Source organism: Staurois parvus, unplaced genomic scaffold, assembly GCF_062004578.1.
Source record: "Staurois parvus isolate SC_StPar_1 unplaced genomic scaffold, SC_StPar_1.0 ptg000538l, whole genome shotgun sequence".
Taxonomy (NCBI): domain Eukaryota; kingdom Metazoa; phylum Chordata; class Amphibia; order Anura; family Ranidae; genus Staurois; species Staurois parvus.
The window spans coordinates 4570225-4592785 of NW_028318334.1; the positions used below are offsets into that span (position 1 = coordinate 4570225).

General features: G+C 39.6%; 1 protein-coding gene across 1 annotated transcript in view; it reads right to left on the minus strand.

The window, feature by feature from the left end:
* Nucleotides 1–1029: 1029 nt before the first annotated feature.
* Nucleotides 1030–22561, minus strand: part of SACK1C (scaffolding CK1 anchoring protein C) — a 60050-nt gene continuing 38518 nt past the window's right edge. The window contains exons 2-4 of the mRNA XM_089690641.1: nucleotides 10322–10489; nucleotides 9046–9170; nucleotides 1030–3188 (exon numbers count right to left, since the gene is read on the minus strand). Coding sequence (XP_089546767.1) covers nucleotides 2399–3188; nucleotides 9046–9170; nucleotides 10322–10489 — 1083 coding nt within the window. The 3' untranslated portion in view covers nucleotides 1030–2398. The remainder of the gene's footprint in view (nucleotides 3189–9045; nucleotides 9171–10321; nucleotides 10490–22561) is intronic.

Below are 22561 nucleotides of genomic sequence, written 5' to 3' on the forward strand. Positions count from 1 at the left end.
TGTGAACTTCAATAAACATGTATAATAGCCTGAAGTGTGATGTTCCTGCATATCGAGCATGCCTCATATCCTGTCTAAACTTGTATTATAAACTTTAATATCTAAAATACATACTCCCATGTCAGGTATGGAGGTATAAAAGTTTATAATAAAAGTTTAAATGAAATATGAGACGTGCTCGATATGCAGGGACGTCATACTTTGGGCTTTCTATATGTGTTTATTGAAGTTCGCAGTTCACAGGGTGCACAAGAACGCGTTTCAAGGGTGTCAGTATGCATTAGACCGCCATACCTTACATGGGTGTATGTATTTTAGATATTAATGTTTATTAAAAAAAGTTTAGACAAGATATGAGGCGCGCTCAGTATGCAGGGATGTCACACTTCGGGCTATTATACATGTTTATACGTGGCTATTATACGTGGGATCCCTTTGAAGAGCATAATATCACGGATCACCTCCAGTGATTACCAGACTCTAGATAGGTCCAGTGCTGTTTTATACATATTTTCTTCCTACAATAAAAGTTGACATTTTTTAAAATATTTTTTGGAGGCTATTGCAAACATATTTGACACCTGAAGAGCCCCCTATTGTTGTTTTTTTGTATTGTTATACATTATATTATGCATTCGTATTAACATTCCATTTTATCATATCATGATATTGTTTTTCCATTAGGTAATTTATCAGTTTATTGGCATGGTTGCATTTTTAATCAGTGTATTCAAATACCCGAATTTGTATTCTCAAATAATCCATATAAATACCTATACCCTAGATATGAAGATAGTTTTTCCTAAATGTATTGATGAGCTTACGGATTTACAGCAAATAGGAAAACAAATGGTTTCTTGATAATAGTCAGCTAATGCTTCAATTTACTTTTCAAACCTTCAATAAAAAAAAAAAAAACAATAGATGGGGAAAAAAAAATAAAATTATATATATATATATATATATATATATATATATATATATATATATATATATATATATATATATATATATATATATATATATATATATATATATATATATACACAACCCTGTTGTCTTGTGTACCCACTGATGACAATGAAATAATCATTTTTATAAAGCTATTTCTAGCACATTTATTTTTCAATATAGACTCAGATTGACATGAACAGACTTGTAGCTTATTCGCATAAATTACACACCCTAAATGTTGGGAGGTATAGCAGGATATGACTGTTCGTGGCTGTGTTTTCCACATTGGTACAATCCACAATACTGATGTAGTTACACCATGTTGAAATTTACCAATCCTCATTTCCATACACTGAGCAAAGTAGCGGTAAAATGCAATTATGTTTGTGATTCATGCTTACAATATAATATCCTGTGTACATTTAAAAGATATATATATATATATATATATATATATATATATATATACACATAAAATGTCCCCCATCATTCTCAGAGTGGTGGAGCTATATGCAGCCATATGTGTTTAGGTTTTGTGCATCAATGCCAACTGTCTAGTAGATAGTCTTTATTGGTCCATGTGCCATGCTTGGTCCTGTTATATTACACTGGTGGCATGGTGGAACAATGGATAGTATTGTTACCCACTAGGTTAGCACTTCTGAAGTAAGTTGAGAAGCACACCAGGATCCCCATTATATATGAGGATAGTACTGGTGCTCTATTATTTTGTAGGGGAATAATTCCACAAAGTAGAAGAACATGAGGTTTGTATGTGTTTTGGATTGCTGCTTTATGACAATGATGATGTCTTGGGCCCAAAACATGCCAAGATGCCATTGGCACATTTTGTGCATTTATCCCATTTATGTGTATTGTTTCATTATGTGGGCCAAAACTGAAATGCAAGTACACACTACATTATTCCACCCAAAAAAAAAAAAAAAACACAAAACCCCAAAAATAAAATTAGTTATACATACAAATGACATTTGGAGACAAACAGATGGCCCACAGAGAAGCATGCAGCAATCAAAAAGTGTATCACAGTAGCCACACATTTAGTGGATGTCAGAGAACATCATAAAAATTATTCTTAAGCTAGGTACACGCTATATGCATTGTGACCAGTTCCCAAGGAAACAGCCAAAATTCACTATGTGGGTGTCCCTATTGGTAACCTCCCATCCAACATTCAATTGGAAAAAAAAATAAAAACTGGTATCCCTGGCAGGAGCAGCTTTTCTTTGACACAAATGACATAATTAATGACAGTAACACGATGTATGGGTGACTGTGTACCACCTCTGAAAGCACTGTTATCCTTGGCCATGGCCTATGTTGGCTGTGCAAAGTCCGACCCTGCAAATCACTGTACAGTATGCCAGTGCAATATAAAGCAGGTAATAATGATCAGTTCCCAGTTCTGTCCATGGACAGAAATCTATGGACGGATCTGAAAGCGACTGTAGACCTTATTTTCTAGCATTTTGTTATTGCTCTCTGTAATTAGTGCTAGCTTACTATGTCCCAGGGTCATTCTCTTGCCTGTTTCTTCCCTTTTCATATCAGCCAGTGGGGTGTTCTTGTTTGTGGAAGTGCCATTGGAGTTGGGGGCTTTATTTAGGGACACTTCATGTTTTATTCTTGGGGAGGATTTAATCTGTGGGTTGAGAAACTTATTCTGGATTTGTTCAAACTTGGTCCTTAAAAGAGAAGAAGGCTTGTCAACCAGATCAGGTGAAGACTTTGATAAGGCATTTCTCTGCATCCCCATGAGGTTATTCGGTTTCAAGTGAGATTCTGATGGTCGTTTCTGATCATTGACTTTTTCCTCTGTCTGTTTACTTGTTTCTGCTAGTGTATCATATGAGTTTATATTCACAAACTTTGCCATGACAGGCTTATCTTCACGAATGACTGTGGCAGCCTGGTTCCGAAAAAACGGTGGGGTTTTTACACTTGACTGACTATCAGAACTAGAGTTGCTGTCTGAGTGAACAGAATTTTCAATGACTGGTGGAGGTATAGCAGGGGTTTTCATGGGAATCCATCTGGACCTTGTAGGACTTTGTCCAAAAAGATTGCTGTTCTCATTTTCTAGGCTTGAGAAATAGTCCGTTTCCATTGAACAGGCATACAGGCAACGGAATTCTCTGTCAAACTCTTCCACTATGTTTCCCTTGAAGTAGGTCACCATGTTGTTGTGAACTTGACTAGAAAGCCAGCTGAAACTGAAAAATAAGAAGAAAAAAAAGTTGGACTAGACATCTAGGCGGGATAATACAATAAAATATATACTGGATTCTTCGGATATAATCTAAAAGGTGTGTAATCTCAAAGTCATGATCAGCAACCCTGTATTCTAAAAGAATTTTCCATATATTGTATACCTTCATTTGTTTGTATTGAAGATGCCATTGCGCTCTGTTTGAAATGATTAAAGTTTTTTAAACCCCAAACCCGGCATTCACTATACCTGGTCTACCACAGTACACACAACATGGAAATGCTATTATTTTAGTAAATATAAACTGCTAAATACCTTTTATCATCAACAGTTAGAGCGGTCTTGTGGCTTCTATCAGTGGTCAGCTAAACACTGGTTAAAGCTTGTAGGAGGAGTTTTCTTTCTGCTCTAGGAGGATGCAAAACCCCTGACTATTGTCTGTCCAGTGCTGATTGGCCCTGTGCTGTTTGCATGCACATTCCCAAGAACAAAAAAATAAATAAAAAACCTCTCTAGCAATACACACAAAACTGAGCATTGGCAAATGCCTACGGTTCAGTCTGTCTTATCAGGAAATAAGAGGTGGACTTAAACGAGGGAGTAACAGAGCAATCAAGATCAAATAGCCTTTTTACACAACGCAGAGGATTAATGTTTGTCTGTTTTTCTCACATTTAAAAACCATAGAAATCTTCCAATGGGGACACTAGTTCTGGTGACCTGGTAGTCCCCAAGGAATTCCTCTAATTTCAGGGATGTTCCCTCACTTCCTGTTTTGGCAATGGGACAGGATGTGAAGGCAAACCTCCCCAATGGGACACAGATTGTGAAAATAAAATAGCAAGGGTTATAACCCTCCCTTAGTCTATCCAAAATGAGGAAAAAAAGTTTCCCCTATAGTTCTGTTTTAACCACTTTATAAACAGCAGGGCGGTGGCAGTCCAGGGGCGGGTTGCCGTTCATAAAAGGCACCCGCCTTTTCTAGCTGTGCGCGCTCCCTGGGAGCGCGCAGCACCGATCGTCGGACGGGACCCTTGTACGAGGTCCTGATCATGTGATCACTGATTGGCCAATCAGTGATCACATGCAAAGTAGTAAGCAAGATGTCACTTGTGACATCATTGCTTACTACGTGTGAAATCTGTGAATGATCACAGAGGTCATATGGTACAAGGCTATTCACAACAGCCTTGTACCATGTGACAAGCTGTGACCAATCACAGCTCACTCAGTACTTCTCAATGACTGCAAGAATGCAGACAGAGAGAAAGAGAAATGATTGCTTTTACATCCTATATGGGTGTAAAAAAAAAAAAAAAAAAAAAATCTTCATCACCCCTCACAAGTAGTACAGTGTCACCATGGTGACACTGTACTGCTAGGGTGACAGTATGTAAAAAATAAATAAAAAATAATATAAAAAAGTAAATTAAAAATGTAAAAAAAAAGGTTTAAAAATTATAATTTTTGGTTATAAACTAATTTGGATTTTTGTTTTTACTAAAAAAAAAATAACGGAATAAATTGTGGCCAAGATTTATGATTAAATATTATTTATTTGCAAAATTTTATTAAAAAAACACTTTTTTTCAAAATTTGTGGACTTTTTTATTTACATAGTAAAAAAAAAATCCCAGCGGTGAATAAATACCACCAAAATAAAGCCTTATCTGTCTCAAAAAAATGGTAAAAAATTCATATGGGTACAGTATTGTATGACCGCGCAATTGTCATTCAAAGTGCAATAGCGCTGAAAGCTGAAAATTGCCCTGGACAGGAAGGGGGTAAAAGTGTCCGGACAGGAAGTGGTTAAAGAAAGCATGGCGTAAAGAGGGGGAGCTGCATGCGGAAGGCTTTTTTACTTTCATGAATAGAATGCATGAAGGTAAAGAAACTTTCTGCCTTTAGATCCACTTTAACTATGAATTGCTGGTATATGCACAGTAGTACATAGTTTCTCCTATCCCTTCTTAGAACAAGCAATATCTGAACGTTCTAACAATGAAATAATCAAGAGATTTTGCAAACAAAGAGACACAAAATAGTTAAGTGTGCTATATACAGTGGTATTTTTTTTTAAATTAAAGGCTTTTATCCAGATTAAACATTTTAACAAAATACATCATGTCCTGCGATTAGCCGTGACATACACAATTGTGATAAAACAAGTAATCATAGGTAAACCTGTGTCAAGACAGAAAACTAGAACTGTAAGTTGTCAAAGCTGCATCTCTCAGAAAGGAGATTATTTTACATTTAACACCCAATTCCGGAAATTAGTCAAAATCTACCCTTGTTGTGCTCCCCCCACACACACACACGTACGCACCATGTTTAGGGCAGGGGTGTCAAACTAGCGGCCCACCAGCTGTTGCGAAACTACAAGTCCCTTCATGCCTCTGTCTCTGGGAGTCATGCTTGTAACTGACAATCTTGCAATTCCTCATGGGACTTGTAGTTTGGCAACAGCTGGAGGGCTGCCAGTATGACACCCGTGGTCTAGTGGGTAGAATGAGAGGTAGTATTACTTGCCCTGCTGTCCTCTTTCCTGGCGTTCTGGTCTGTAAGCAAGCACTCTTGGCTATTATCCCTGCTTTGTAAGTGGCAGGGGCAAGTGTGAAACCGTGAGCACCCTACAGGGGGGGCTGCACTGGGGAGGGAGCCTGCTGGAGTGCAGATTAAGGGCTCTAGTACACTGCAGCTGATAAACTGACATTCAGGAGCTTTTCTGCGTTTTTTTCAGCAGCCCCTGAACCCTGCCGCATTATGCACATGATGGGATCCACAGTGAATACAACCAGAAAAGACAGGTCATCTCAACACATACTGCTCTCTCTGCTTCTGCTCTATTTCTCTCAAAATGTCTGAAATAGTTAATTTTTTTACTGTTTTTCAGTGCATTCTGGGCATTTGGGAAGGTCTCCTGATGTCATCTTTAAAAAACGCTTCTAAACGCAAACGCCTTTTTTATTTTCATTTATGGTGCAACAAATAAAAACCCCAGTGGCGATTCAATAACACCAAAGAAAGCTATTTGTGTGAAAAAAAGATACAAATTTCATATGGGTACAGTGTTGCATGACTGCGCAATTGTCATTCAAAGTGCAACAGTGCTGAAAGCTAAAAATTGACCTGGGCAGGAAGGGGGTGACAGTGCCCGGTAGGCAAGGGGTTAAATGCCAAACATGTCTATACTTACCTGCTCTGTGCAGTGGTTTTACACAGAGCAGCCCCGATCCTCCACTTCTCAGCTGGTGCTCCTGGCCCCTTTACCCCACCAAGTGCCCCTAGAGCAAGCTGCTTGCTTCGGGGGCACTTGTGTATGCTCACTCCTGAGCCGCCTCTGTGTGTCCAAAATACACACAAAGTGCACTCGGCCCCGATCCCTCCTCAATGGCTGTGAATGCCATTGGCTCCTGCTGCTGTCTCTAAGCCAAGTAAGAGAGCCAATACAGCCTTTGTTGTTGTGCACATCCCTAGATCGAGCTCAGGTGGGTATAGGAGGGATGGGGGGGTAGCTGCACCCAGAAAGTTTTTTTTTTAGCTTTATGCATAAAATGCATGAAAGTAAAAAAACGGAGTCTTTACAACCACTTTACACAACCCTCCATCACGCAGTCAGATCATTTCCTAAAACCTGACTTCCCTGATCAGCTTTACTGCAGTATCTGACAAACTACAAGATTTACATTTGTATAAGAAATTCTCTTATAGTCAATAATATTATCAGAATTAATTTTTATAAATAAAATTTTGGTCCCATTTTGTTCAAAACGGGTTTCACTACCAGCTGAAATATTGTTCTGTTAAAGTGCAGCAAGAAAACCAAGGTTTGCAGATAGGCTGCATAGACCCAGGACGGAATATAAAAATCTATTGTTTGTTAAGATTTACATTCCTTTCTGAATCTATGCTGTGTACAAAAACCTACACTAAATAAATTGGGCATCACACCACAATCAATAAAGCAAAGCAGTGAAAAATATAGTTGGGAATAAGTTGCATAATCGTGACATATTTAAACACATAGGTGTCTATTTAGAAAACAATTTGTCTAACATTTTGCTCAGTGAAACTACATGTACATCCATTTTCTGTGAAAGGGGCAATAATGAAATGGTATTAGGCTATTCCCAGAGCTGGTGAAGGTTTTACATTGATTTAAATATGTAAAATACTGCATTTTGCCACTAGATGGTGCTAAATATCATTGGAAATTCCTATCCAGTGGCTTAAATGCAGTGTTTTCTGTTTTAATTTAGAGCAGAGCTCCAACCAAAAATGGGAAGTTCCGCTTTAATCCTTTGTTCCCCGCTCCCCATTAAGGATTGGCACCTTTGGGGAGCGGGTACCCGAATTTGACAGGTACTTGCTCCCACTTCCGCTGCGCTTGCCTAAGGTGATCAAAAGCAGAAATTTTCTCCCCCCTCCCTCCCCATAGTCTTCTGGGACACACGATAGGTCCCAGAAGACAACGGATAATTCAGGAAACACAGTGCTTCTCGCACATGCGCAGTGGACACCCAGCTGTGTAGCAGCAAGCTGTCACAGCCGGGTGCCCACACTGAAGATGCCGTCGTCGGGGAGAGAAGACGGCCGGCAGCAGCTGCAGTTTTTGTAGCTGCTGACTTTTATTTTTTTCAGCTGGAACTCCACTTTAACCACTTGCCCTCCAGAGGATTTACCCCCTCCCTTTCTGACCTGGCCATTTTTTGCGATACGGTATTGCGTTACTTTAACTGACAATTGCGCGGTCATGCAGTGCTGCACCAAAATTAAATTTACTTCCATTTTTTCCCACAAATGGGAAAAAAAGGTGGTATTTTGGTGGTATTTGATCACCTGTGTGTTTACTGTTTGTGCTATAAATACAAAACCGACAATTTTGAGAAAAAAAACCAATATTTTTTATTTTTTGCTATTAAACATGTCCAGTAATTTTTTTTTTTTTAAATCAAATTTCGTCATAAATGTACACCAAAATATATTCTGCTACATGTCTTTGCTAACAAAAATTCCAATACGTGTAAATTAATTGGTTTACGTGAAAGTTATAGTGTTTACAAAAGGCAGTATAGATACTGAATTATTATTTTTTTTTAAATACCAGTAATGGCGGCAATCAGCAACTTATAGTGAGACTGCTATACAGAGCAATACAAAGCAGTGTGCAGGAGCTGACAAGGGAGAGATCTATATTGTTTACAAAAAGATCTCTCCCAGTCAGTGATACTCGGTGATCGACGGGTGATGGCAGGGAATCACCCAGTGAGGTTGCCAACGGAGGCGCGGGTATCGCGTGCATGTCCCGTACTAGGAAATGCAAAATCACGTATATATTACACAGACGTGATTTTGCGCAGCCCTACCCTGTAGCAGTATTTCAGTATTACAATTGACCAGCACAGGAAATAGCTTAACATATTTTTGCACAGAACGAATGTACATCCACTTTCATTGGGTGAAATGGTTATGTACATTTTTGTTTTAGAAATACATCTGATGGAGTTGACACTGGCAATGCATTTGGGACCCTCAGCTGCCTACATTGCTGTTTTGTTGCAGAACATATTTAGACACAGATAAAGTGTGATACAGTCCCATGGTCACTGGCTCTGGTCTATTCCAGTGCCTTGTGACTAGTTAATGAGACCACCTAGCAGACCAATGAGCCAGCAGTAAGGGCATTAACAATAAATTAGATGTCAAAGCCACACGAGGTACACCAGTTGCTTGATGTTCGATTGTAACTGAAGTGTATGGCCACCAACATGATGTGTGGGAGGTTGGGTGCCATCCCTGGTGACCCCAATGGACTTGTTCAAGCCTAGTATGAGAACATAAGTGATAAGTCACGTTACCTGTAGGAACCAGCGATGACATGCTCGCAGTCAATCAGAAGAAATTTTGAAAGCGACTGTCCAGAGAATTTCTTCCCAGACTTCGTACAGTATGTATCTCCTGTTATAGTTCGCATCTTCATATTCTAAAATAAAACAAAGATATTGCAGAACTGTGTTTTTTGTATTGCATTGGACAACCAATTTTTTTTGTTGGTTAAATAATTAAACAAGTCAGCATGCTTCCAGTGTTCCAATGATGCGGGATTGAAAATACAATTAGAACAACTATGTCTGTTTTTCTCACATTTAAAAACCATAGTTAAAGTGTTACTAAACCCCGGACCCTGCATTCACTATATCTGGTCTCCCACAGTACACACAACATGGAAATGCAATTATTTTAGTAACTATAAACTGCTAAATACCTTTTCTCATCAGCAGTTAGAGCAGTTTTCTATCAGTGTTCAGCAGAACACTGGTTAAAGCTTGTAGGAGGAGTTTTCATCCTGCCCCGATTGTCCTATGAGACTGCAGGACCACCGACCTTCAGTCTGGACAGTGCTGATTGTCCATGTGCTGATCACATGCGCTCTCCGAAGAAAAAAAAAAAAACTCTCTAGCAATACACACCATGCACAATATGCAGACTGAGCATGTGCAGCTCCCCCCCCCCCCCCCCCCCAAGGCTCTGTTCTATCAGCACCCCTACAGCAGTATTTCTGCTATAGGGCGGAGGGGAAGCGGTTAACTTTGATGATTTTTAAAATAAACTTCTAATTAGATGGGCACAGTGCGTATGACAAATTTTGACTTTCCATGCACATGTCTACCTTGGCCCCACCCTCTACCACCTCCTGAGCCTCCCAATTGGCAAGTTAGACTAGCAATCACCAACAAGAAGTGGCAGAAGGAGAAAGCTAACTAATGAAAAAAAAAAAGTTCTTAGAATTTCAGAGGCCTATATTTGTCAATCTACGGATTATTTTTCGCTAAAGCCATCTTCTGCATATTAGTGTGAATTGCCTGGGTTAGCGACAGGTCCTCTTTATTTACAAACTTTAAGGAAAGCTACATGCAATTCAGTGTGTTTGGCCAGTACAGGGCAGCTTCCAGGCAAGGCAGCTCTGAAAGAGAAAAATGCATCTCAATTCAAAGAATAAGAAAGAACAGGTAAACCTCACCTTCTTCAGTGATGCCTCACGACTAAACTCTGGAAACATGGCTGTACAGCCAAACTCTTTAAAAGACATGCTTCAAATAGAGATTTACAATATTATATGCAGTTGAAACTTACAGGTAGATGAATTTTGTCGAATCCCAACTTCTGAAACGTTTCTATAAAGTACTTCAGGTTTTTTTCATCAAGCAAGAGGTAAACGGGGACTCTTCTTTTGCTTGCTGCTTCTATGAGATCACATAGGAGGTCAACGTCTGTGAAAAGATCCATGACTACTGCAATGACCTATAAAAGAGAAAATCTTTGTTACTATTAAAACTCACACTCCCAGTTCAACATTGACTCTTTTTAATCTGTAAACTGCTAGTTAGTCTGGCTGAAAAAAGACAAAAGTCCATCCAGTTCAACCATTAAAAAAAAAAAAAAGTTATAATCCTTTACCCACAGTTGATCCAGAGGAAGGCAAAAAATCCAGCAAAGCATGATCCAATTTGCTTCTGCAGGGAAAAAAAACTTCCTGATCCCGCAAGAGGCAATCGGATATTCCCTAGATCAACTTTACCTATAAATGTTAGTATTCAGTTATATTCTGTGTATCTAAGAAAGAATCCAGGACTTTTTTGAAGCAATCCAATGAGCTGGCCAAAACCAACTCTTGAGGGAGTCTATTCCACATTTTCACAGCTCTCACTGTGAAGAAACCTTTCCGTATTTGGAGATATTTCTTTTCCTCCAGACATAAAGAGGGCCCCCTTGTCCTCTGTGATGACCTCAGGGTGAATAACTACACCAAGTTCACTATATGAACCACTGATGTATTTATACATGTTGATCATATCCCCCCTAATCTCCTCTTCTCGAGAGAGAATTCAGTTCCTCTAATCTTTCCTCATAGCTGAGCTCCTCCATGCCTCTTATCAGTTTGGTTGCCCTTCTCTGTACTTTCTCCAGTTCCCCAATGTTCTTTTTGTGAATTGGTGCCCAAAACTGAACTGCATATTCCAGATGAGGTGTTACTAATGATTTGTACCAGGGTAATATGATATCTCTCTCTCTGGAGTCTATACCTCTTTTAATACAAGAGAGGATTTTGCTCACTTTAGAAACCGCAGCTTGGCATTGCATGCCATTATTAAGCTTGTGATCTACCGGAACTCCCAGATCCTTCTCGACCATTGATTCCCCCAGTTGTACCCCCCCCTCTAGTATGTATGATGCATGCATATGCTTAGCCCCCAAGTGCAGAACCTTACATTTATCAACATTAAACCTCATTTGCCACATAGTTGCCCAATTAAACAGAGCATTGAGGTTGGTTTGTAAGTTTTACTCTAGGTTCACACCTAAGCATTTTTTGCAGTGTTTTGCAGAAACGCAATACGGTCCATGTAACATGATTTCCTATGGGACACATTCACATCTCTACGTTTTCACCCGATGCATTTTTTGGAAAGGGTCAGGGACTTTTTTTAATGAAAAAAGTTGCATTTTTGGTTCTATAGACTTCAATGGAAATGCTGCAGAAAAGCCTGTAGTGCGTTTTTAATGCATTTTAAATCTGCTTAGCAACAAGAAAAAAAAAATTGCAAAAACACATAACCAAGGCAAAAAATGCATGTGCAAAAACACAACACACTGCAGAAACGCAAATTGCATACTGCATAGGTGTGAACTTAGCCTTAGGGTCTTTCACACTGGACAGGAACCATCTGATTTACAGCCCATGGATTGAATGAAAAAAACCTCCTGTATGTACACCTCCTGTATGTACCCGGCATAACACAGCATCCGGTCTCCTACTGCACACAGTTTTTGGAAGTTTTTGTTGGCTTCACCTGCCAGTAGCCAGTGAGGGGAAGCAGTGAATGCATAACCCTGCCCCCGCATTACACACTGGAGCACAAATAAAATGTATGCCATAAATTGGAGGGGCTGCATTGTGGGTGGAGTGGGGGCAGCAAAATGCACCCGAGTAGACAAAAACAATCCTTGCACCAACTCTGCAAACATGCTTAAAGGCTTCCTGGTGAAGAGGAGTAAAATGTCCCCACCACTGTCCTACTGAATATGAACAGTGCTGGCCAACGACCCCCCCCCCCTCGGCATGGATGGTGTCCGAGTGTCTGAGCAGAGGCTGGCTCTGTGCCCCACCAGAGGCTCTCCTTATCTAGCCAGCCCCGACTGAGCCGCCCTGTCTCCCCCCTGCACGCCCCCTGCTGGTCAGTTCGGGAACTCAGAGTTGGTGCAGCAAGCGCGGGCCAGCCGGACCCACCCCCAAAAAGTACCTGGAGCGGAGCTTCAGTCTGGAATTGGGGTTGGGAGGAGTCAGGGAAAAAAAGACACTGGGAGGGGGAGCTTAGTCGCTGCACAATGGGCCTCTGGGTTGTACTGGCACCCTGGGCCAAAAGTTGCCAGTCAGCCCATGTAACATGGGACCATGGAATGTAACAGGAAGTCAGATCACAGCAACAAAAAAAAAAAAAAAAAGGAATTTGGAGATTTGGAGGATTAGAAGGGAGGATTAGAAGGGATTTTAAGTTAAAAATACATATTTTAAAATATGTTTTTCTTTTCAAACCAGAGATAATTGTCACTTTGTGAAATCCATAAATATGAACTGATCTCCAGATCTGGCATTTTTTTCGCTAGATTAAAGGTCTGTAGGGCAGGCCTGATTTTTTTTCTTTTTCGTAGTAAAACGTTTGAGCAGGTTGAAATATCTTGTTTTTGTTGAGGGACTGTTGCTGATCTGCCTTCTTTCTTCATGGCTCTAAAACAGAGCGCTTGTGAAAGTAGTGTGCTTCTGTTCATTTGTTCATAAGTGTATAAACTATGCCAGTAAGCTCATCCATGAATACAAGTAAATAAATATACATTTGTTTATTTTTAAAGATCGGTGTCATTACTCCAGTAAGAACATCGACGTTGGGATCAATCTTGAGCCTAAGGGCTCATGTACAATGCAGATGATAATCTGACGTTCAGAAGCTTTTCTGCATTTTTTTCAGCAGCCCCTGAACTCTTCCTAATGTTTTCCTATGTGTCCATGTACACTATGTCGTTTACAGTCATTTTTGCATTCAGGAATAGATTTTATCAGCATTTCAAACACCAAATGCATGTAAACGCTGCTACCATTGGAACAGTGTTTAGAAGCGTTTTTTTTTAACTGTTCCATATCCAAATGCTGTCCAGAGCCTTTTTTCATCATCAAAAATGCACGCAAAGCGTTTTCCATATATTCAAATGGACCTAGTACACCAGTGCAGTCAGTTCCAGGTTTTGCATGAAGGAAAAAATGGTAGAACGTGCCGCATTATGCTCATGATGGGATCCATAGTGACTACAACCAGATAATCTCAACACATACTGCTCTCTCTGCTTCTGCTCTCTCTATTTCAAAATGCCTGAAATAGTTCTTTTTTTACTGTTTTTCAGTGCATTCTGGGCATTTTGGTAGGTCTCCTGATGTTATCTTTAAAAAATGCTTCTAATAACGCAAACGCACATAAACGCGGTATGCAAACGCGGCTAAACCAATATTTTTTAACCTACGTTTTCCAGCAGTCAGTTTCCATCGTTCAGAAGTGTTTTCCAAACGTCCCATGTACATGGAGCCTAGGGCTTCATATACACGAGTAGCTCCTAAGCTTGAGTTTAGGAGCTTTTGGAATTTTTTGCCAAAGCTTCTAAACTCAAACTCCATAAAAGCCTATGTATCCATGTACACATAGGCTGTTAGCATAGTTTAGGAACTGCTATGTTTAGGTGAGGTAAACCTCCCTCTCCAGAGCACAGAAGAATCATTTTCAGGATAGGAACGTTTTGACCACCTGACTCTGGGAAACGCAAAATCGTGACAAAACTGTGGCAGCCGCATTTTCCCACGACCAGCAATCAGGGTAGGCTCATGCCCATGGAGCCTAAATCTATAGGTTATTCAACACTAACTGCTACAATGGAAACACTTGGCTAACAATTGTAGGATCCTATCAGCATGGATCTTCCATCTGCAGGTACATGTAAAAAGCAAAAATGATATCCTCTTTGGTTAACGGGAAAAATTCCCCCATTTAATATAGGTTTTGTAATTCAAATAATGGCATTTATGTTATGTGCAGGATATGCTTCTTGCAGTACGTAGATTGTACCACGAACCCCTGGAGAATCAGGATAGGGAAACTTTACTGTGGCAGAATGAATGTTAAAAGATAAACAGCCGTCAAATGTATGTAAGCATTTTAGAGAAGTACATGGAGGAGACATATTTTCTCTTCTGTGGAGTAGAAGAGGTGTGTGTGTCAGACAGGGGTATGAAGTATGGTGGCAGGGACTGAGAAAAATGTGCAATATACATTCTCTGGCCACTTTATTAGATACACCTTGCTAGTGCCAAGAAAATACAGTATCACCTACAGTACATCATTACACCACCATCCTGAACCATTCATACAAGGCAGAATGGATCCATGCTTTCATGTGGTTTACATTGATTCAAAATGCTACCATCTGAATCTCACAAAAACCAGTCTGCCCATTCTACTCTGACCAGAAGGCATTTTTGTCTACACAACTGCCACTCACTGGATATTTTCTCTTTTTCGGAATATTCTCTGTAAACCCTAGAGATGGTTGTGTGTGAAAATCCCAGTAGATCAGCAGTTTTTGAAATACTCAGACCAGCCCATCTGGGACCAACAACCATGTCACATTCAAAGTCACTTAAATCCCTTTTCTTTCCCATTCTGATGCTCGGTTTGAACTTCAGCAAGTCGTTTTCACCACGTCTAGATGCCTAAATGCATTGAGTTGCTACCATGTGATTGGCTGATTAGCAATTTGTGTCATTAAGCAATTGAGCAGGTATACCTAATAAAGTGGCCAGTGAGTGTATATGTAAGGCACTGTGTAAATTGACGGCACTATAAGTACCTGTAATAAAATACAATTATGTGTCTTTTTAATTACTATAATAAGATGCATTTGTAATCCTCCCCAAGCCTAGGGCATTGAGTATTTAATGTAGCTTTAGATAACTTTAGATTGTTTTGCTGGTTTTTTTTATGCCTTCCTCTGGATCAACTGTGGGTATAGGATTATAACTTTTTTCTTTTTTTAATGGACTTTTGTCTTTTTTCAGACAGACTAACTATGTAACTATGGCAGTTAACTATGAGAAAGACCCTATCAGCAGAAACGCCTTAGAATCTATCATGTTTTGATTGTTAGCCATATTTGAATAAAGAAGTTATCGAGGATCAGTTACTGTGTGCCAGCATTTTTACTATCAATTAGACCAACTTTTAACCAGATACTAAATGGTTCTTCAGGGGTCCCTTGGCAAAATTCCTAAAAACTGTCTCAAACTTCACAAAAATTGTTAACAAGCCAGCAGGTGGCTCAAACGTTTTTTCCCACAAAGCCGCCAGTATCCGGGGAATTGATGACCTCATTGGTTGATAAAAGAGGACATCAAGTGCCTTCAAGGAATTGTTTGTCCCTCCCCTGCCCCTCTATCAGCTCTGGGGTAACTAGCTGGGTGAGGGAGAAGAGAAACACTGGAATACCAGTCAATATCAATATGCAAAAGGTGTATTTGCTTTGTAAGAGTAAGTCACCTCTAGTGTTGGGTGGCCTACGTGTGTGGATGCTGCTGCAATATGTAAAACTATATTTTAGAATGGGGTGCCTCGAGATTGTGCAGAATTTTAATGAGTGCCTTGATAAAAAAAAAATTAAATTAAAGGATAGAGAAACACTGAATTGGACTATTGCTTGGCTTGCAGGGGCTTGGTCATGCTCCAGTGTCCCATCTTAATTGAATAAGAGTGGAGGAGGAAGAGAGCTCTCATTTTTAAATGTTTTTGATTTGAATAAATGCTTGCCAGTGGGCCCAATTCTTCAAAACATAAAATATCATATGCTTTTACATACATTTTAGGTTACACAAAAGTCTATGGTTCACAATACAAAGATGATTAATCTTCATAAATGAATAATACATATTTCAATTTAGATAAATTTGTTCTTAACAGGTATATACCTGTGTGAGATTGAATACAACGCCCTGGGGCTTCCAGCTATACTGTGAACATTCTAGCAAAGAATGCTAGTTGCAAGTAGTAACATATAACACATGGCAAATTTAAAAAAGTTGACCTAAATACAACCCTAATTCAAAAAAAGTTGGAACACTGTATAATCTATGCAAAAAACAGAAGGCAATGATTTGCAAATCTCAAACTCATATTTTATTCATAATAGAAAACATATGAAAAATGTTTAAAACTGAGAAAATAGAGCATTTTCAGAAAAAAATAAAGTCATTTTGAAACTGATGGTAACAACATGTCTCAACGTTGGGACAGGACAACAAAAAGCTGGCAAAGTAAGTGGTACCAAGAAGGAAAACCTGGAAGAACATTTTTCAACTAGCTTATTTGGCAACAGGTCATTCACATGATTGGGTATAAAAAAAAAAATAAAAAAAAACGCATCTTAGAGAGTCAGAGTGGTTCACCAATTTGTGAAAAACTGCATCGAAAAACTGTCGAACAATTGCAATGTAAATGAACATTTAAGTGTGGAATATTGCTGAACTCCTCGATACATCATTCTGGAAATATTAAAAAAAAAATAATAACACATTCAGGGCAGGAACACAGAAAGTTGACGTGTTTCACACTAAATAAATACAGTGCTTACTCATGATTCAATTGCTCACCTGGAGTGGTATCATTTTGGTCTTTTGTTGCTCAACGTAATATTACAAATAAGTTAAATATATCATCCTCTATAGTACATAATATCAAAAGATTCCAAAAATCTGGATAAATCTCTGTGTGCAAGGGACAAGGCTGAAACACAATATTGGATGCCCCTGATCTTTGGGTCCTCAGGTGGCAATAAAAACAGGCATGATTCTGTGATGGACATCACTACAGGAGCTCAGGAATACTTAAAAAAAAAAAATCACTGTCTGTGAACACAGTTAGCTGTGCCGCCCAAAAATGAAAAAGTAAAGCTTTATCATGCAAAGAAGAAGCCACATCTGAACTTGATCCAGGAATGCTGCGGTCTTCTCTTCCACTTTGGGCCAAAACTCATTCAAAATGGTCTGTTGCAAACTGTTCTATGGTCAAACGAATCAAAATTTTACATTGATATAAATTTTTGCAAAAAAGGGTGCCATTCCCTCCAGACTAAAGAGAAGAGGGACCCCTCGGCTTCTTGTCAGCACTCAGTTCAAAAGCTTGCATCTTTGATGGTATGGAGGAGCATTCGTGTGACTGGAATGGGCAATTTGCACATCTGGAAAGACACCATCAATGCTGAAATATACAGTGCCTTAAAAAAGAAGTATTCATACCCCTTGAAATTTTCCACATTTTGTCATGTTACAACCAAAACTGTAAATGTATTTTTTTGGGATTTTACGTGATAGACCAACACAAAGTGAAACATAATTGTGAAGTGGAAGGAAAATGATATATGGTTTCAAAATGTTTTACAAATAAATATCTGAAAAGTGTGGCGTACATTTGTATTCAGGCCCCTTCACTGTGATACCCCTAACTAAAATCTAATGGAATAAATTGCCTTCAGAAGTCACCTAATTAGTAAATATAGTTCACCTGTGTGTGATTTAATCTCCGTATAAATACAGCTGTTCTGTGAAACCCTCAGAGGTTTGTTAGAGAACATTAGTGAACAAACAGCATCTTGAAGGCCAAGGAACATACCAGACAGGTCAGGGATAATGTTGTGGAGAAGTTTAAAGCAGGGTTAGGGTATAAAAAAAATATCCCAAACTTTGAACATTTCACAGAGCACTGTTCAATCCATCATCCGAAAATGGAAAGAGTATGGCACAACTGTAAACCTACCAAGACATGACCGTCCACCTAAACTGACAGGCCGGGCAAGGAGAGCATTAATCAGAGAAGCAGCCAAGAGGCCCATGGTAACTCTGGAGGAGCTGCAGAGATCCATAGCTCAGGTGGGAGAATCTGTCCACAGGACTACTATTAGTCTTGCACTCTACAAATCTGGCCTTTATGGAAGAGTGGCAAGAACAAAGCCATTGTTGAAAGAAAGCCATAGGAAGTCCAGTTTGCGAGAAGCCATGTGGGGGACACAGTAAACATGTGGAAGAAGGTGCTCTGGTCAGATGAGACCAAAATGTTACTTTTTGGCCTAAAAGTAAAAGCTCTGTGTGGCGAAAAACTAACACTGCACATCATCCTGAAAACGCCATCCCCACCGTGAAACATGGTGGTGGTAGAATCATGTTGTGGTGATGCTGTTCTTCAGCAGGGACAGTGAAGCTGGTCAGAGTTGATGGGAAGATGGACGATGCCAAATACAGGGCAATCTTAGAAGAAGAATGGGCAAAAAATGTTCCTCTCTAGATGTGCAAAGCTGGTAGAGACATTCCCAAAAAGACTTGGAGCTGGAATTGCAGTGAAAGGTGGCTCTACAAAGTATTGACTCCAGGGGGCTGAATACAAATGCACGCCACACTTTTCACATATTTGTAAAAAATGTTGAAAACCATTTATTTTTCTTTCACTTCACAATTATGTGCCACTATGTGTTGGACTATCACATAAAATTCCAAGGCACTTTATATCAATATCTTTTTTCATGGAAGGCCTTGCATAGTTCAGCAGGACAATACTAATCTATGACAACAGTATGGCTATTCATAGTAGAAGAGTCTGGGTGCATAACTGGCCTGCCTACAGTCCAGACCTTTCACCAATTGAAAATATTTGATGCAGGTGAAACTCGAAAAATTAGAATATCGTGCAAAAGTTCATTTATTTGAGTAATGCAACTTAAAAGTTGAAACTAATATATGAGATAGGCTCATTACATGCAAAGCAAGATAGTTCAAGCCGTGATTTGTCATAATTGTGATCATTATGGCTTACAGCTCATGAAAACCCCAAATCCACAATCTCAGAAAATGAGAATATTACATGCAATCAATAAAACAAGGATTGTACATAGAACAATATCGGACCTCTGAAAAGTATAAGCATGCATATGTACTCAGTACTTGGTTTGGGCCCCTTTTGCAGCAATTACTGCCTCAATGCGGCATGGCATGGAAGCTATCAGCCTGTGGCACTGCTGAGGTGTTATGGAAGACCAGGATGCTTCAATAGTGGCCTTCAGCTCTTCTGCATTGTTTGGTCTCATGTCTCTCATCTTTCCCTTGGCAATGCCCCATAGATTCTCTATGGGGTTCAGGTCAGGCAAGTTTGCTGGCCAATCAAGCACAGTAATCCCACTGTCATTTAACCAGGTTTTGGTGCTTTTGGCAGTGTGGGCAGGTGCCTAGTCCTCCTGGAAAATGAAGTCAGCATCCCCATAAAGCTCGTCTCCGGAACGAAGCATGAAGTGCCCAAAAATCTCCTGGTAGAAGGCTGCATTGATCCTGGATTTAATGAAGCACAGTGGACCAACACCAGCAGATGACATGGCTCCCCAAATCAACACAGACTGTGGAAACTTCACACTGGACTTCAAGCATCTTGCAGTGTGTGCCTCTCCATTCTTCCTCCATACTCTGGGTCCTTGGTTTCCAAATGAGATGCAAAAGTTGCTCCCGTCAGAAAAGAGGACTTTGGACCACTGAGCAACAGACCAGGTCTGTTTTTCTTTAGCCCAGGCACGACATTTGAAGCCCATGTCCAGGAACCGTCTGAGTGTGGTGGCTCTTGATGCACTGACTCCAGCTTCAGTCCACTCCTTGTGAAAGTCCCCAACACTTTTGAATGGCTTTTCCTGACAATCCTCTCCAGGCAGCGGTCATCCCTGCTGCTTGTGCACCTTTTTCTTCCATACTTTTCCCTTCCACATAACTTTCTATTAATGTGCTTTGATACAGCACTTTGGGAACATCCAACTTCTTTTGCAATTACCTTTTGAGGCTTTCCCTCCTTATGGAGGATGTCAATGATGGTTTTCTGCACAACTGTCAGGTCAGCAGTCTTTCCCATGATTGTGATTCCTACTGAACCAGACTGAGAGACCATTTAAAGGCTCAGGAACCCTTTGCAGGTGTTATGGCTTAATTAGCTGATTAGAGTGGGACACTTTGAGCCTAGAATATTGCACCTTTTCACAATATTATAGTTTTCTGAAATTGTGGATTTGGGGTTTTCATGAGCTGTAAGCCATAATCATCACAATGATGACAAATCACGGCTTGAAATATCTTGCTTTGCATGTAATGAGTCTATCTCATATATTAGTTTCACCTTTTAAGTTGCATTACTGAAATAAATGAACTTTTGCATGATATTCTAATATTTCGAGTTTCACCTGTGTATATATCACATTGAAACAAAAAATACAACAAAGAATATCCGGGTTTAGAATCCTATATCAGGCAAGAATGGGATAACATTCCACTCCCAAAATTCCAGCAATCGGTCTCCTCAGTTCCCAGGAGGTTTACAATACAGGAGTGCTAAAAGAAGAGGGGATGCAACACTAGATGGACCACTCGGTCTTTTTTCTTCTGTCACCCTTCTATGTTTGTACACTGTGGTAAGTGTGGCCCTGTCCCAACGTTTTTGAGACCTGTTGCTGCCATCAATTCCAAAATTTCCTTATTTGTTTTTCCTAAAATGGTACATGTTCTCAGTTTAAACATTTGATATGTTTTCTATTGTGAATACAATATGGGTTTATTAGATTTGCAAACCATTGCTTTCTGATTTTACAATGTTTTTGGAATGGTGGGGGTGTAATTTTCATATAAATATTGCAATAATATAATATGTAGTTAAATTGCACACATACCACCATAAACAAAATGTAATTTCTTTATGTACTCATGCCATGGGGCAGCTGCCTATAGCAGCAGTTAGGTTTTGAAAAGAATCTGACGGGATACGAAGGGTAACTATAAGTTAAAGTTAAAATCTGAAGGCCAAGGGGCATTGACAGAAGAAAACATAGGGTGACCTAGAATTTGCTTTGTTTTACTAGTTTTACATTAACTGAGCCCTAGGACTTCGTTATGCAGGTTTTTTTTTTTTGCATGACATATTGGATTTAAATGGTTTCTCAGAAAGCTGACAGCAGAGTGAGAAATGTAAAAATACTGTACATCCTCCTGCTTATGTAAAATACAAGTAAATCCAGTTCTCCAAAATAACTAAAGACATACGGTAACATTGCTCTGGATTGATTAAAGATCTATTTTTCAAATTCTATAGGACTATGATGTGATCTTCTTATAATGCAGGGGCTAACGTGTATCTAAACTGTATAATTGTAATATTTTACCAGTTCATGTCCTGTTCTGCAAAATTCGGGGGAGACATCTGTGCAGTTTTACCTATAGCAGCCACCTTTCCCTTAAGGCAAGCTGGCCTAACTTGGATGCCCCCAGAACTTTAGGCACAATGCTATATTTGCAGAACTTGAAGGCTACCCAGTAACCCAGAGGCAGAGTTTGAATAGCATGTCAGATGTCTTCAAGATGGTAATGTTCAATTCAGATACTGTGTGCAGTAGTGACCAGACTGGTGGCTGACCGGTTGACAAGCAAGGAGGGGTCTGAGATAATAGCATAGTAGGTTATCCATGCAAGGGTCAGGGCAGGTAACATTCTGTAGCATAATTTGTATCTAGGCAATGGACAGTAACAGATCAGGGAAGGCACAAGAGCCAGAATGCCAATGCTATCACAAGCTCAAAGTCCTGAGCTTGTGATAGTCAAATAAAGCACAGCAGCACTAGAGCCTCCTTGACGGCATAGACAATTTTCTGGAAAAGGAGAATTTAGCCTAACAAGGCTAAGTGGACCAAAATTTAAAAATGAACATTTGCGATGTTATAAGGAGTATATAAAAATGTTAACTGTGCTTTAGCAGTATTCTAAAAAATGTTCTTCTGAAACTAGCAGGGCATTTCCAGCGTCTGGGCACTCCTATGCCTGGAGCCTCATAGCTGTTTATTTGCAATGTGAGATCTCAGAGTTTGACAGGCTATTGGCAGCGCAGATGGATGGGACACCCATGCCCTCTGCCCATAGCTAAACCCTGGACCTGGAGCCTCATGCACCAAGGCTAAGCGTCCATTGGTCCTAATGCTGATGACTAGACCTTTGTCCTAGTTGTTTTTCATTTTTTGTTTTTGTTTTTTTTAAAGACATGGCTTGTACACTTCAGGTCCCCTATATAGGTTTTCTTAAAAAACAAAAGGATTTTATGACAAAAATTGTACAAATACAGATATAAATCATTTTAAAAATGTATAATTTTATATAAAAATAACCTGACCCAGAACCTCTCTAGTTTACCTTTAATATCAGTTTAAATGCCAATAATGTGA